This window comes from Emydura macquarii, unplaced genomic scaffold (genome assembly GCF_026122565.2).
Source record: "Emydura macquarii macquarii isolate MOO-44397 ecotype Brisbane River unplaced genomic scaffold, CSIRO-AGI_Emac_v2 contig_1790, whole genome shotgun sequence".
Lineage (NCBI taxonomy): Eukaryota > Metazoa > Chordata > Testudines > Chelidae > Emydura > Emydura macquarii.
Genome location: NW_027131927.1, coordinates 1803097 through 1820431, shown reverse-complemented (window position 1 = coordinate 1820431; position 17335 = coordinate 1803097). Strand labels below are relative to the sequence as shown.

At 43.5% G+C, this 17335-nt stretch overlaps 1 protein-coding gene across 1 annotated transcript in view; it reads right to left on the bottom strand.

Annotated features, from left to right (window-relative positions):
- The window catches only part of ZC3H4 (zinc finger CCCH-type containing 4), a 29118-nt gene extending 12798 nt beyond the window's left edge, over positions 1–16320 (bottom strand). The window contains exons 1-4 of the mRNA XM_067556572.1: positions 15988–16320; positions 3373–3598; positions 2419–2529; positions 1415–1637 (exon numbers count right to left, since the gene is read on the bottom strand). Of these exons, the coding sequence (XP_067412673.1) occupies positions 1415–1637; positions 2419–2529; positions 3373–3598; positions 15988–16145 (718 nt within the window). The 5' untranslated portion in view covers positions 16146–16320. The remainder of the gene's footprint in view (positions 1–1414; positions 1638–2418; positions 2530–3372; positions 3599–15987) is intronic.
- Between the last annotated feature and the right edge of the window lie 1015 nt (positions 16321–17335).

The following is a 17335-nucleotide window of genomic DNA, read 5'->3' as shown; positions in this document are numbered from 1 at the left end:
AGCAAACAAGCATTAGTCTGCTATTGCTGTACTTGAGCACTCCAACAGCCACATGGCACCACACCTAATGACCAGCTGTCTTTGGAGCAGGTACCATGTTGGTTCACAAGAGTAACATGGTTGTCTCTGACTTCCAGAGAACAATCAGATCAGCTTCTGATAGCAAATGTCATGGTAACTGAGCTCTGAGTTACTGCCAGTGAGACGGATGAGTTTGGGAGGGTGTGCTGGGGCTTTTAGCCTACTAATACAAGGTAGGGTCATTTTCCTAAGGAACACAAACTAAGTGCATGCCTAATTGAATGGAAAGTCAATGGCATTCCAGTGAGGAATCCAGTCATAGTTAGATAGTGAAGAACATGGAAAAGACCATACACACTGGGTACAATATCTGCGCCATGGTTCTGCTTCAGGCTTTCTCAAGCTGTAACCAACATCCGTCGATCTGTGGTACTCATCTGCCCTCATTACCATAGTATCTGAACGCATCACAATCTTTAATGTATTTATCCTCACAACACCACAATGAGGGAAAGCAGGGCTATTTTCCCCATTTTATAGATAAGGAAACCAAGCTACAGAGAAACAAAGTAACCTGCCCAAGGTCACACAAGAAGTCTATGGAAGAGCAAGGAATCGAACTCAGATCCTCCAAGTTTCAAGTTATCACCCTGATCGTTTAGCCATCCTTCCTCAGATAATATAATCTTTTACTTACACACACATTAAAATATTCGCCTCCTCCTTGCAAGAGCAGGTTCCGTGTATTTCGGACTTTTGAAAGAGCAAGGCTTGATGCTATTTGGTTTTAAGTGGGTCAATGCTTTTTAATATTCTGAAGCTATTACTTTTAAAGTGGCTAAGATGCAAACATTTTGAAGTAGCTGTTGTGAATGCAGGGCAATTACTGCACATAAAGTTTCATCCTTCATGCTGGACCAGTAGTGTGCTATGCTTCAGAGTTTACTCTTAATATACTTTAGCAGGAGGAAATCGGACTTGCCTCGTCATCCTGACTTTGTTTTCTTTGTACATAAAAGACACGCTATTTTTTTTACCTCACCTATATTTTAAAATCTATCGAGACATAAGAGAAAGAATGTGCCTTTAAATATAAAGCTACAGAAATGCAATCTGACCTTTGCCCTCGCAGAGAAAAAGATGGAAAGAAATGGTTCTCTCTGGATGGTACTATATAGCACTAATGAATTATTTCGGCTTTGCCCTTGCAACTGGATCCATGCAAGCAAACCTCTGCAGAACCAGAGCACAACAGTCCACCTGCATGCATCCGACTGCAAGATCAGGGCCTCACTTGGCAATTGATTATCAATCTTAATAAGCAGAAGTGTTCTATGTACTGATTAGAAAAGTGGCTTTGGCCTGAGAAGCATGTTCACAATAGCAGCCATACCTCGCCCCCGGTGTGTCCCCTCCTTAGCTCTCCGGTACTGGTTCAGCTCTTTTGTGAAGTCATCATACTCTTCTTTCCCCATGTCTTCATCTTCTTCCCCCTCGTATTCGCCATAGGTCTCATTCTCATAATCCTCGTACATGTTGTAATTCTTGCTCTCCATTTTGGAGTAGCTCTTCTTTGGTAAGGGAGCACTGTGAGAGGACTGATACTGCTGGTGAGACTGAGAAAAGTAGACAGACAAAAAGGAATGAAGGAATTCACAATGAAGGAATCTGAAAAAGGGCGGTGATGGCTGAAGCACGGCAGGTACCTGGGGCACGCCCCCCTTTCCATACTCGCCGAGGAATTGTGAAAATAGAGCAGTCTTTATCCCCAAACCTACAAAGCCTGCAGCTCCCTCATGGTGGAGACGAACAACCTCATCGAGACTGTACACACAAAGTGTGGCTAGAAGGGAGCCATCAGACAGAGCTAGAAGGAGACACTGAAGGGTGCACTTATGTCACCTCTCTTCTCCCAGCCACTACTCGACAGGATTAAAGCCTGGGAATAGGTAGCTCCCTGAATCAACAATATTCTTCAGGGTACCCTCTGTATTCGGAGGCCATGGCCTCTGAAAGAAGACCACACCTACTTCATGTTGAGTTCCTAATTTAATAAATGCATGCAGCACCGCTGTTCTGCTAGGAAACACAACACTTGCTTTTATTTGCTCATTTCCTTCTGCTCTTCCCTGCCTCTTTGTTGGGAAGTGGTTTCCTTTTGACAAGAGAAGGCCAAAGGAGACATTTGATGTAATGATTTAATTTTTAAAAGCCAAGGAAAAAACAACAAAGATGGAAGGGGCTAAGCACCTGGAGGCAAAGCCAGGAGACCATAAGACTGGTCTTCAGACCCCTGCATGGAGCAAGACAGGTCTCTGTATGCAAAGCCTGCAACACTTCCAACACAGTGCAGGAGAGAGCAGCTTTTTCCTCAACTGGTTGATCGCAAGTACTTACAAGAGGGTAGGGAGGGCTGTATTCCCTGTACTTTCTGTGCCCCTTCTCACTGGGGCTGAAATCAGAGTCCTCACTATAATCAGAGAAGTCATCACTGGAAGATGCATGGCGCTGCAAGGCAAGGCAAACATATTGTACAATTTTAATACAGAGGCTCTTATGCTCTTAGCTTTAATTCCAACTCTGTTGCCAGGCATCTGGACTGCCACACACAATATAAACCAGTCTTTCTTAAGGTAACTCAGAGTCTGGTTTGCAAAAATCTTAATAGTGTTCCTTGAATTGAACATTTATGATGCAAAAGGCTCCTAGTGTTTTTCAAACTCCACTGTAGATTCTGTCCGAATAGGAAAGTTACCAGTTCGTTTAATCAGTTTCTAATGAAAGCAATTCATATTACACCCTCTGTTAGCTTGAGGGTCTCATAAACAGCTTTGATTTTACAAGTCAGATATTTTAATTTGCCATTCACTAGTATCCTTGCAAGCTCAGGTGTTCACACAAAGAGATTTAGTTTCCCAAATGAAACTGTTTTTCCTTTCCATTCCACCTATAGATATTTGCAAACACAGAAAAAGAAGAGAGACATTCCTTACTAGGGTAACTTCTACCTTCCCACTGTTTGTTTACTGTTACTCCCTGCTGGGTTATGCCGAATTTAAATGGTAAACTCATATGTACTTGTAGGTGAGGTACAATATACCATATAGTGCCACAATAATGAGATACGTCCATTTGGCAAGGCCTAATGCAGCAGGATTGTGCTTAGGACAGTACAGCTAGTATGTTCTCTAGAAGTTAGCTACATAAACACAGCCACTGAAATCACTGGCTACGCAGGAGACCTATGCTGCATTACAGTGGGCTAGCCCAGAGCTCTTGGAGCATCACAGCTGGGATTCCTATTACCGCACCTGGCAGGGCTAAGAGGACCCTGGAGGTTTGTTTACTCACTTTGTGCTTGGATTTCCTTTTCTTTTTTGCTCTCCTTTTCTCTTTCTCTCTCTCTCTCTCTTTCCTCCTCTTGCGTTTCATCCGCCGATGAGCCTTTTCTTCATCTGAGTCACTGTGGTGCTTCTCTCCTTTCTCTTTCCGACCCCTCTCCTGTGACTCAGAGGCATTTTGGGGCTCCTCTCCCCCATCGTCTTCCAGCTCTCCTTCCTCCAACTCCCCATCCTCCCTGCAAAGCACACACACACATTGACATTTCACTCCTGGCAAAATCGCTCAAGACACTCAAGCCCGCTGGACACCTTGGGGCTCCTAAATCTAAAGGTAACACTAGTCCCAAATACCTTGGTTTGAGACACCTGATTGTAACATTTGTTATCAATCTGTGTCACTTGTTACAAAAAATGCATATTTTGGAAAAACACATTGCAGTAGACAGGAACATACAAAGAGAGGCTATTCAAATCTCTCTCACACATGACTATGCCTTAGACCAAAGTCCCTCGTTAAATAAAGACAAGCGAGATCTCTACTATTTAACTTTTTACATCTATGCAGATTTTTAAGAAGTGAAAGCCTATAAAATAAATCCACTGAACAACGTATGATAGAAAAGACTGCAAAATTACAGCTTCAATTCTTAGAGAACATTATCACAAATTCAATCAGCCTTAGAATTAAAGTCAATATACCATAAACCATTTGGTCTTCCAGAAGACAAAAATAAAACCAATTATCAGTAAGTCCCATTATTCCTATTGTCCGACTCCAGCCTAATTATTATATGAAATCCAACAAATCATGTACTGAAGAAGCATCTAACTCCTCTTCCAGGGTTTTTAAACAGGCAACTTATTATCTAAAAAGCATCTGTGTGCGTGAATTAAAAAAAAAAAATAATGAACTTGGTTTCATCTAAAATTATCTGGACTTTTGCTTGGAAATAACAGCAATTTGAGCCTTCATTTCCAAGTGACAATGCTGCCTTAAGAAAATTTAATTTGTCTCTTAATTTTGGTTTGGTGAGACAAATCTGGAAACAGACAAACTACTGCTTCCTGCTCTTTACACCACATTAGCATTCACACATAACTACGGTCATAAGATGAAATAAAACAAACTAAGATCCAAAAATTTCCTCAGAGGATTTTCCAGTCACATTCAATTTAATAATCACTGGGGTTTTCATTAAGTGAAACTTTCTCCAAGCTCACAATACATCAAATTAACAAACCAAGTAAGGGTTCAAGCAGTTCTTGAATTCTCTTTTTATGTTGCTCACCACTTCCTGAATCCTAAAAATTCTGCTGTTCTTATTCTTGCTCTGATTTTCCATCTCTTCTATGCTCTGACCAAAGCAGTAGATACTGTTCAATTCTTTATTTAAAATGATGATTCTGTGTATGTTGAATGGATGGAATTTTATCCTTGAGTTTGGAGAATAGGGTGCATATGCTATCAATTTAAGGGTAACCCTTTTCTCAAATGCCTTAGCAGCATGCAGTACCATACCGAAGGGAAACTTCTGAGGGAGAATCCGCTTCTAACCTATCCCTTGCTGGTGACTCTATATGGAGTACAGGGCATACTGGCTGTGATGCCCCTCAAGATGCAAACATCTTCAGACCTCAAATAGCTATCAGCATGCTGTTACAACATTTCTGCTTTCACAGGGTTCTTTCTAAATTGCCTTCAAAGTTATTTATTTTACAGAAGTGCCCATGATTAGCTTGGTGCTGTGCAGACATCTCAGAAAGTACTGTCCTGACCCCAACTAGTGTAGAGTCTAAAACCCATTACAAGATTTCCTCCTCCGTTATCATTAAAGGCCAAGCACAACAATGGTGGGGTTAATGCGTTTCAATGGCAATAATTCAAACAGAAAGAGCATTTAGGACATTAATATTTAACTCCTCTACAAAAATGTCTCCTATGAATTTCACTGCTGCTGAAAGATACTAAGATTGACAGCCCTAGAAACTGAAACAGAAACTGCCTTTAGCTGCAGAGTAGATACAGCAGCAACAGTGCAAAGTTCCACTCTTACACAGTCCCCTTCTCATGTATCTCACCACTTCCACAGAGAGACTAGCCCCAGGGGAAAGAAGGAACTTCAGTCATTCAACCTCTCTGCTGAGACTGTGATCAAGGGGCCAGGTCTGCTGGTGGTTTTGGGATTGATTTATCTGGATTTTACAAATGACAACAGGGCACCCGCCTCCAGCACTCTGGATGCCCTTGGTAATCTGTACATTACATAAATGAACAGACTAATCAATATCCACAGATTAAATCAAACAACCCAGCGATCATGTAAATAGAACAGAAATTAATCGACCCCCACACCAGAGTCCCCCATCACCACAAGCCCTGCTCACCATCAATCTCCCTGCAAGGCCAGGGAGCACAGGCAGGCGCTGTAACACACCCAAAGGTTAATACAGACCTGGGGAAGGAGCGAGTTCCAAAGGCCCACAACCTTAATAAAAAACATCCTGTCAACAACCCTCCTCTCTCCTATATTCCTGGGACTCCAGCTCAGGTGCCTCTGTTGACTACAGCTGTGACAGCATCATAGTGGCAGAGGCTTCTCTTAGACAGGGAGATCCCAGACCATTTACAGCCCTATAATTCAAAACCAACATCTTAAAATCAATCTAGAATTCAACATGCAGCTAGGGCAGGTCATACAGCATAGGACTTACGTGCTCATAGAAATAAACACTGATTACTGAGCAAGTTGACAAATTCTGCACTAGCTGCATTTTCCAAATAGATTTAAGAAGTATCCGCATGTAGAGCACATGGTGGTATCTAATTTCAAAGGCAGAGATGAATCTGAAAGGAAGGGGTGCAACTTCCTAGCTGCCAGTAGATGGAAAAAGGTCAAAGCATTTGTAGCTGCTATCTGATCTTCTAGCAGCAGGTGGGAGTCTCATTAGACACCCCCACCAGATAATGAACCAGGTCAACCAACAGCAGACACACATCTTGAAGGGCCAGAAATAATCCCTGCCATCTCCTCTGGTAAACTCACCAACCTGACCAACATCATCATAGTCTTATCTGCTTTAAGACTCAGCTAGCTAGCCCTCATCGACACCCCAGTGTCTCCCAGACAGTGAGTAACGCAGTCAACACTTCTGAAATTATTCTGAGTAGACTAAGGCCCTGCAAACTCATTTCACAGACAGCTGAACAGACATTAGAAAACAACACTTGGTCATCATCCGCCCGGACTGGATGGGAACCAGCTCTAGCCCCTTAGAGATCAAACACTCTGGATTCCACCAGTTTCCCTGAGCCATCCATTCCCACTTTGATCCAAAGTTCCAAATCTGTTTTGGTTTGCATTTGCAACATTCTAATAACAGACTTGTTCAATCCAAGATCAGTACTACCCATGCCCTCTTGCACCACAACACAATTTCTACAAGCACGTGCAATTTTGAAAGGCAAGCACCAGTTGAATGAATGCTAGTCACTGAATGTGCTCAGGGCTCATCCAGGGTTCATGTTGATGTTGCACACATCCAAATGACACAAAGGCAGAAACCAATATGAGAGTGCTTGGAACAATATCTGGTGAATTCAAACCCTCTACATATTTCTGACAGAGTCAAAAATAAATGTATAAAGTCAATGAGAAAAAAATGTAAAATAACTGTAATTTCCCCTTCTAGTAGCCATCTCTCTTCAGCCCCACAACAAATATCTCAGCCACTTCAGAATCTGAAAATAATGGCTTAGTACAACACCAGGTGTCTGACAACCCTTTCTCCATCCCCCAACAAATTATGCTTTGCTACTAGTTTAAAAAAAAAAAAAAAAAAGCCCCTTTAAGGTCACCAAGTTTCAGCCACTTTTGATTACCAAGGAAACACTTCCAAAGTCTAACAGACACAAGATAAATTGAAAACAGAGTCTAATTTTGACAACAATAATCAAAACGCAAGACACTAGGAGTACACATAACATGAGAGATTTCCTCCCTTTAGAGCAGGCTGAGCGAAGGCAAGAACCCCTGAGTTCTAACATTCGATTTGCCTGGGGAGTGGCTAGTCAGTTTTCCTCCTCCTCTGTAAAACTGAGAAGGCATTATATGTTGGGCGCAGGCAGGCATGACTGATTCCCTGCAATCACAAGGGACCCAGGACACTGGTGAAGAACCTGACTTCTTCTCGACAATAGGAAAATCAACCCTGGACTAGATGAATCAACATTGTTCATGGTGTTGGAGCGAATTTAAGATGGCAACTTCACAAAGGAAAAAACCTGTGTTTAAACTTTTATACTAGCATCCCAGAAGCAACAGAATTTTCAAACATTATTTGAAACATTTACAATCAGATAGGAAAATGAAGTAGAAAAAAAAAATACTAAGAGGAACAATCCTGCACTGGCCACAAAGGACTGGGCTTCAAGAGATTCAGGGTATGTTTGCACTAGAAATGCTACAGCGACACAGCTGCAGCTGCACCACTGTAGTGTAGACACATGCTACAGTGCACAGCAGTATATCTTTTCAGTAGGTGGGAGCTGGGTTGACAGAAGAATTCTTCCTTCAACATAGCAGTGTCCAGTGTATAGCTGGGTAGAGTACAAAAAAATTTAGCTCAGATTCTATTGTGGGAAAAAAACAAGCTGGGCAGACTAATTACAGTATTAATATTCTCCTATTGCAACTGTTTATGAGCCAGTATTTTAAAGGTCTGCTGTGGTATGGTAAATTCATTCAACAGCATATGTTTTAGAATGCATGCTATTGTCCCAGGGAACAAAAGAATATTCCCATTGGCATTACTCTGCTTAAATCAGCATTACCTTCCCTGAAAACACCTGCCAAGGGGCATTGTAAGGTTGCTCTTAATTTCCCATCTTCCCTGTTGGCCTTAAACAGGAACAAGCGCTCCCATCAATATCATGCTGCAAACACCTTAATTGCAATTCCCAGCTGCAAGAAGCAGCAGTCGTTTTTGTTGAGTAAAGTACACAGTTCTTCAGCTCTGCTTTGAATTACTCTGGTCTATGTAAAGTTTAGAGGAAAGAATTGATCTGGAACAGCATCACAGCCTGTTCTATCATGGCATTTGTTAATCACAAATGCCACAAAAAACAAAAGGACAATATGGAATTAAATGTAAAAGCTAGTGGCTACTGCCAGGCAATTTGTGAAACAATTGCTGGGATGTAAACGGAACTAATTCTGGTGATACAAGTTACTTCATCATTGTACAAATCTGCAACAGAATAAGAAGGAGAGACTAATAAATCACTTTTATACAAATGTTTCGATATTAAGCAAAATCTTGGGAGAAGCGGCACAGCCTAGCGCCCAACCATGGGGCATACATTCCTGAATTTCTTAACTTTGGCTCTGCCACTGACTCATTTTAATAGCTTTGGTCCTATCATTTAATCTCTTAACCTAGGTTTCCCAGTCTGTAAAATGGAGATTATAATACCTACTTCAGACAGAGGGTGTGAGGGTTAATTCATTAGTGTTTGGAAAGTGCTTTGAACATTTTGGACAGGACTTAAAGGGCTTAATATATATTTCACCATTAACTTCGGGTTTTAATAAAAACAAGATAGAAAATAACACTAGAATCTGAAATCTGGCAAATGATAACTAAAAAGCATCTGCAAATTAGGGTGATTAAAAATATGAATTAAAAAGTGTGAATAAAAATGATTATAAAGTGACAAGGCTCTGTCAATTTCATAAGATAGCTCACCATTTACATTCACTGTGGTTATACAGTAAAGAAGCCAAGTTGGTAAAGTGGCTAAAATATTTGTAGAGAAGAACGCTGACTGTGGAAAAATCCTTAACTAAGTGTGTACCCATCTTGTGGCCTTCCTATAGTCCCTTCCCACTTTTTCTATCAAGGGCTATTTCCGATACAGAGCACGCTGCTTTCTTAGCAGAATGATGATCTTTATCCATAGCACTACATTTATGACATCACAATCATAGTAATGACATAAACACAGTACTATGAACCAGCTGCCACCTCAAACAGACATGGTGTCATAAAGGTGAACTCTCTCATATGACAGCTGCAAAGAAAATGAAAATACTATTCACACCAGCATAAATCTGAAAAGTAGGGAAAAGTGCCCCTTTTGGAAAACAATTTCTAGTTTTCCATTTTCTTCTTTTCTAACTATTATAACAACCAATTCTAAAATGGGACACCAAGTATTTAGAAAGATTTTTTGAATTATAGAAATAAGTAGTGAAAACAATACTTTTTTGTGTAAAAATTGGCAATTTGGTGTATGCTCAAGGTATTTTACCAACAAATAGTGTTAGAATTTACAGTAATGAGAATGTCCTATTTATCCAAACTATTTCAGAACTCTGACTGACATTTTTTGTGATGAATTAAAGCTGAACAGGTGTTTAACCACATCAGGTGTGGTTGTATATATGCACATATGGAATGTTAGGTCAACCATTGTTACAAGACTGAGATTAAAGAGCTGTAATGCTATATTACGCACAAAAGAGATTTAAGAATTTTGCTCAGAATAATCTTGCACTTGTGATCTTACTGGATCTCCTGCACTTAAATATTAATTTTCTAACCTGTTTTCTTTTAACAATAACTTCTGTTTCATATGAATATAGGAATCAACAAGTTTTATGTAATCATAATATTTCTACTATGCAAACGTGTCTATTAAAAACAATTCTGTCTTACAAATAAATCAAAATGGCTTAGAAAAATTAAGGGCTAAATATTTACAAAGCTCCATTTCATGTACCTAAACAATACTTGGTTGAACTTGGAAAATCTCATATGAAGCTGACAAATGATGAGAACAACATTTTGCACAGTGGACATAATTCACAGCTATAACTGAGATAATTTACTAGTTATGCTAAAGATTTTGTAATTATTTTCCTCATCTCACCTAGAAAAGTTGGTCCAGAATAACATGCTCTCATCTGCCAACTCCATATGGAAACAAGTGGTTTTACTATCTATGGGAGCTGGAATGGGAAAAGAAGGAAGTTTATATGATCCAAGGGAAATTAAAAATTGCTCTATAGACCCATGTGCTACAAAACATGCACTTGGGAATATCTTATTTATAGTTCTAAAAAACAGCTTTATCCAAAGTGTTTGTTACAGTGGAGGAGAGTTAGGATGGTGATTAATACTGGGCTGCTGGACTACTGCAGAAAACCTTCCTTTTTACAACATTTATTTGCACAACAGGTGCAGTTGAGCATGAAATCCCATGTACAGTGTGATCTGTTTTAGTGAAGCAGATCCACAGACTACAAAAACTGAGGGTTAATGTACCAAAAAAAAATGGCTGCAAGGTAACTAGGGTCAGCATAAAGGCATGAAAAAAATGTGGAGAAAATGCATTTTTTCAAAGCAATAGGGGGGAATGGCTCTCTCTGAAAATGAACCACAAACACATCTGAACAGGAAGTTTACTGGACTGACAAGTCTGCAAAATCTAATCTCACCATCATGAAATATTAATTTCTAATCTTGTGTGAATTTGAGCAAAATATGTGAAACCCTAGCTAGTCATTTCCCTAACTTTGGGATAAATGGGTTTTTTCTACCTTAAAAAAGATATAATCAGGAGGGTTAAGATGAATTTTGTTTTCTATTAATCTGATATTTTTACAGCACATTCCATAAGGGAGGAAAAAAATTACACAACAAACTGAAGTCATGAGCTCAGTGAAATGAAGACTGAAAGCTGAAAACTACTAAAAAAGGCCATTAAACAAGCTGAACATGCAGGGAATGGAGAAAACTTTGTGGGAGTGGGAAGAGACTATTCTAGTTGAGAACAAGTTTCCATTCATGCCATGATGCATCCATAGGATCTTTCTAAATAAGGTTTAAAAGGTTCCTCCCCACCGTCTAAGTTTTTCAGTATGTACATCAAGTCCTGTGCTGTTTTATGGTGCTTTGTGGCTCTTTGTAATGTAGGCAGTGGCACACTGTCTTTGGTTATTACTTTATTTCTGTGAAGGCTGTCAAAGGCCTGGATGGATGGGACAGCTATACATTAAAGATGGGATTGTTAAAGAAATCTAAGAGAATTACGTTTCTATCTCACTAGGATTCAGACACCTATTTCCCTCAATTTCCAGTATGTTATAAAATAAAAATATTTGTTAGTTCACTAAAACACTGAGAGACTTGATACAATCCTGATGTAAAAAGGGAACTGGTCAGAGCCTGCATTTTACCCCAATATGGTAAAAGCGTGAATAAGGTCAACTGAGAAACCAGCACGTTCACTATGCAAACTGGTGTGGCCTCAAGAATGCAGTATACTGTGTTCCGTACAGAACCATTCAGGTTTGAGCAGAAATTCCATCCCAAGTTTCTCAGCCTTTCTGTAAACTACCTTCCACTCAATGCCTTTCTTCAATCTAGGACATCAACTGTGGATTCTCCACAGGGAGTTCTAGGAGACATTCCTCTCAACCCATGGCAAAACACTGATGTCATTCCAGAACTGGGGTCTTGCTCACTGCCTCTCAGTCCGTAATCAAGTTAATTAACCAAGTTTGTAACCAAGTTACAAACTGCTGCTTTTTTTCTTTTCTTTTGAAGGGACTTTTATGTCGGGGGAAATTTCCAAACACTGTTTTAAAACATAATCAAGCTTTCCCATGGCATGTTTTTGCCCTGATTGCTAATTACTGAAGTCATTTGTGTTTAGACAGTCGGCTCCTACCCATTCCTGTTACTCGATCATGCATTAAAGTCGTAATGCTGAGTTGTGATATCCTGGACATTGCCACAGCACTAGACTGATGTCACAAACCAAAGAGTATAACAAAGCTATTGAAAAGGACACTGTTCTAGGGCTTGGGATTTGCTTTAGTCACTTCTCAACCAGTGTCATAAAGCACTACTAGACCAAAGGACCAACACTAGTTTGCAAGGGCTGATATCTTGTGAAACAGCAGATGAGAAATAAATGCCATATACCCAAGCTTTCGACTTTCCAAAGGGGCAAACTCTTCACTTCTAGTCCTGGCAGTTTACAAGATATCAGGTGACAAGACTAAATCATCCTGACTACTGTCTTGTTTCATCTACCTGCACTTCAATTTTCACCTGACATTATTAATGGCTATTCCAAGAACTGCTAAAACTAGAAATCTTCGTCTTAAGCCATCTGAAAGTAACCAAGTAATCAAAAATATTAAGCTTGGACCCTGCAAATATTTAGGCATGTGTAGAATTTACTATCATAAGCAGTTCCATTGATTTTCCATGGGCCTACTCATGGCAGTAAAGTTAAACCCGTGCCTATGTGGTTGCATGACTGGGGCCAGAATCTTTAGTGCTGGATTATAGTCGTGGCAGAATTGAAAATGCAGGATTGTAACCAGAAGAAAACTTTAAAAGATTGACTGTCATTTAATTTACTAACATTTAATAAACTCCAAAACCTGAACGTTCATTTTGTGAAATCTCTCAACAATTCCACAAAACTTGGCAGTTTTAAGACCCTACTGCTTCTGATTTTAGAACAATTCCTATTTCCAGGAAGAAGTGGCACCATGTTAGCCCAGTAAAGTGGAAATTAGTATGAGATTTTCCCGCACCAAATATCTAGTTTCTCTGCTACATTTGGCCATTCTAGTTCCTACTGACAGTGGATTCAGAAACTGCTGACGACATCAATCAGTAACAGAGTAAGACTCAAAAAGCCTTTCAGATTTTGAGTGGAAAAGGATCTACTATGCAGGTATAAAGATTAACTTTTATTTAAATTTGATGGAACAGCCGAGAGATTTGACAAAGTAAAGATTTTATAAAAAAAAAATTATGGCTTTAACAAATTGGGAGAAATCCATACTGTCAGGTCCCACACCTGCTTCTCTGGGCTAGAAACACCTTAGCCAGGTACATAAACATTTTCGAGCTCTGACCCTGACCCATTGATCAAAGAGGAAACATTTCAATCCCTATGACTTCATAGCAAAAGTAAACTGCAGGAGATGGGATATGAGGGAGAAGAGTCCAATTTTAAAACACATCTAAAATAATAGCAAAAGGAGTAATAGCAGTAAACTGTATTTCAGGATTCTCCCCCGCTCCCCCAATTTTACTCAATTGTGAAAGTCCCCTTTACAATACACCAACATTTGCAACAATAAAATCCTCCACTAATCTTTGACAATGGATTATTAATGTTTGTGCTGTTTTATAATTGACATTTTCTAACAAATGTATACAAGTTTCTTTCTTTTTTTTTTTTTGGTAGTGGAAGAAGAGCAAATAACAGGGAAATGAAGAAACACAATTCCACATAAATATACTTGTGCGTGCTTTTAAAAAAGTATTTTTGTCTTTTCCACATAGGAAACAGGTAAACTGGATGGAATACTCCAGGACAATATGTGTGGTTTTGTTCAATATGAAGGACAGAAGGAATGACTGAAGATTTTTTTTTTCAGGCATGTGGGGGGTTAGGAAAGCACAGTATATTGTACACTGAAGGGATACATGAACTAATTTATTTCATGTAAGTACTGTGAGGAACAAACTTATATGAACTTTTCATTATAATACGTTGGATAAACAAAGGGATCATGGAAACAGGCAGAAGAGAAATTAGGACACTGTAAAACAGATTCCTATAAACTGTGTGCTTATACTGTACACTACTACTTGTCCTGCTTCTCCAGGTACAACTGTAATGCTGTAAATGGGGTGGGGGGAGGGGATGTGTAATGACATTGGGGAAACAGTGATTTCTTTTGCCACAATTTTTTTTGCACACTTGTGAGTTGTTTACCAAATATATTTAACATCCTTTCTGTTTTATGAACAGACTTGCACTGAGGGGCAGTCTGCCTGCTTTCAACATAATGGAATGAGGATGGAGTTTGCAGACAAAGTAATGGATCCACATCCTATGTCTAGATGGAATCAGGGGGTTTGAGCTAGATGACCTTTTACTCAGGTACCTGTGTCATTTCACCTGGAAACGTCACAGCAGACATATTTCTGGAGAAAACTGTGTGCTTTTGTGACTTTTTTTTAGGTCACGTCTGTGGGGTGCATGAGTCTAAAAGTCAAGTCAACACAAAGGGGCAGAATCCTGCTTGGTTTGTATACATACTGTAGTAACTCATTCCTTACATGAAACGTATAAAACGATGGTCTCCGGACTCTTTTGGTGGTGGGGAAAAGAAAGGAAAACGTATAATTTAATTATTCAATAAAAGAGAATACTTACCAACCCAACCCCAGCATCACATGAAATACAGAATTCCTTAGAGGAAGGCATACTAACATATACAAGCAGCTCTCTGTACTACACAACTGCCTTCCTAGGAAAGTGAGAAGGGAAGCAACTCTCTCTCTCACACACAAACATACATGATTAAGCTGTTTATTTTTGTGCACTGCACAGAATACTTTCTGGCTCTACCTTTTCAAATGACAGCAAGTGCTAATACTAACAAAGGGACAGTTGTACTTATGTTTCTTTGGCAGGGTAAAGGTGCTTCACACACATCTCTGAGGGTAAGAGGAGAAAGGATTTTCCTGCGGGACTATAAAACCTTTCAATACCTGGATAGACTGGGATCACTGTGGAAGGGACAAGTCTCCCTATATAAACCGGGTAGGGCGAGGGCAAACATGGGGTATTACTGCCCAACACATCCCATGCCACTATACACCCCTCATTACAGCCCAGATACCTGTCTGCCCATCCTGCACTCCCTAAAGCCCTGATATAGCCTGAAGGGGTCCATGAAGCCACTGAGCACAAAGGGGACGTTAAGGAGGCCAGCACTGCCCAGCTAGGCTGGGAGTCCAAGCCCTCTTTAAGGAGCCCACAAAACCTTTCCTTAACCCCTTCAAAAGCTGGGAAACCAGAAAAGCCCCCAACCCCCTTTTAGAGCCTCTCACTCCCCCTAGTGCCCCCAGCTCAGCTCCCCACCAAGCCCCTACAGCTACCTCCCCTGTTCTCTGATACATCATCCCATCCCTTCTCCGCTGCCTCCCCCAGCTGAACCAGGCCCTGCCCCCCAACTCTGCCCCCCCTCAGCTACTCTCTGGCCGTGCCCCCAACCTCTTGGTGTTCCCACTTCCTCCCTTCTCCACAGGATCCTACAACCCCCCCGATTGATCTCAGGCCCTGTCTCCCAGGCTCCCTAATGCCTCCCCCAGATAATCCTACCCAACTACGCAGGCCCACTCTCCGGGCGCCCCCCTAAAGGATCTTGCCCCCCCCCCCGACTGATCTCAGGCCCAGTCCCCCAGATTCCCCCCCCCCCCGAGGATCCTACTCCCCGGGCGCCTCTTTCTCCCCCTCCAGGGCCCTGCCCCCCAGGTGGCCCCTTCCCCTGTGACCCCCGCTACTGCCCCCCCTCCCAGGATCCTGCCCCACTGACTGATCTCAGGCCTTGCCCCCCGGGCGCCCCCTGCCCCGTGACCCCGGCCCTGCCCCCATCTCCCAGGTGAGCGCGGCTGGCTGCCCGCGGAGGGCCCCTGGCTCCGTGTCCCCCCCCGGCGGCCCAGCCCCCCCCCCAAACCTGGTCCGGCGGGCCGGACGGACACCCGGACGGACAGAGGCTCTCGGGAGAGGCGGTTACTGGACCTTTCGTCCGGGCCGTGGCGGTGGAGTGGTGGCGGCGGCCGGGGGAGGCCGCAGCTGCCGCTGTCGTGGCGGTGGCAGGACGGAGATGGGGGGGCGGAGTGCGGGCTGGGGGGGGAGGCGGCGGCGGCTGGGGGGACACTCGGGCTCTCCACGGCCATGAGGGGGCACACGGGACACAGTCACTGTACAGAGGGGCTCACTCGGCGCGGCCCCGCGCTCCACCGGCGAGGCGCACAAAATGGCGCCCGCCGGGCACGCAGCCGCGCCGAGCCAGCGCCCCGCGCGGCCGGAGATTGCCGAAGCGGAGCCGAGCCCAGGCGGAGGCTGCCGAGGGGAAGCGGAGGGAGCCGAGCCCAAGCGGGCGCGGACGAACGTCGCCGGAGGGAGCCGAGCAGAGGCGGAGATTGCCGAAGGGCGGAGATTTAAAAAAAAAAAAAAAAAAAAACGGGCCGCACCCGAGACCAGAAGATAAAGCCAAAGAGCGAGCGGCCGCCTCCAGCTGGGGGAGGTGCCGGGTGTGGCCCTGGCCCGGCTCGCTGTCCCTCCCCCCGCAGCTAGGACACCTCTGATGCTGAGTCCCTGGTCTGTAGCCCTATCTCTGGGTCACCACTCTCCGACCTCCTGAGGTTTCTGCGCTGGTTCCGCATCCCCTTGGGCTGCTCTGCCAGCGCCCAGGGCAGGGTATCGTTTAGCAGCAGGTGCAGGTGTGGTTGTGTCAGAGAAGCCCCTGGAGCTCCGTGCCCGGGGTGACAGGGTGATCCCTTGCACTGAAATACAGGTGCTGCTGCTGCTATTGGACACCAACCTCCCTTTGCCCCCCAGGTGTAACGGGCCCGGCACTACACAGCACCGCTCAGGAAGTGGAGGGGACTCCGTTCCTGCTGCCGGGGTGCGGGGGCTAGGTGGTTCCCCGGGGGGGGAGGGGTAAGGCTGCCCCTGGGCATGGCGTTGTGCACGGGGCTTACACGAGGGGCAAGGGTTATTCAGGGGACTGCTGGGTGCGCTCAGTCGCCGGGGTCACGCCTAGGAGGCTGGGGGGGGGGGGGGCGCTCAGGCCCGGGGAGAGCCGGACGGGGGGGGGGGGGGGGGGCTGCGCAGGACAGGGACTCCTAGCGTGCACCCGGCTGGGAGTCGGGAACCGGCCGGGGCGGAGCCTGGCCGGCCTGGTCCTGCCTGCCCAGCGCACAGGCTCTGCTCCGGCGACTGCGTGCACTGCACCAGCAAATTGATTGACAGTTCGAGTTCGGGACCGGCACCCGCGGGCGGGGGAGTAGCTAGCCACGTGATGCCGCCGAGGGGAACGTTGCGTAGGCAGGAGCCGGCGGGGCGAGGGGCCGGCGTCACGTGC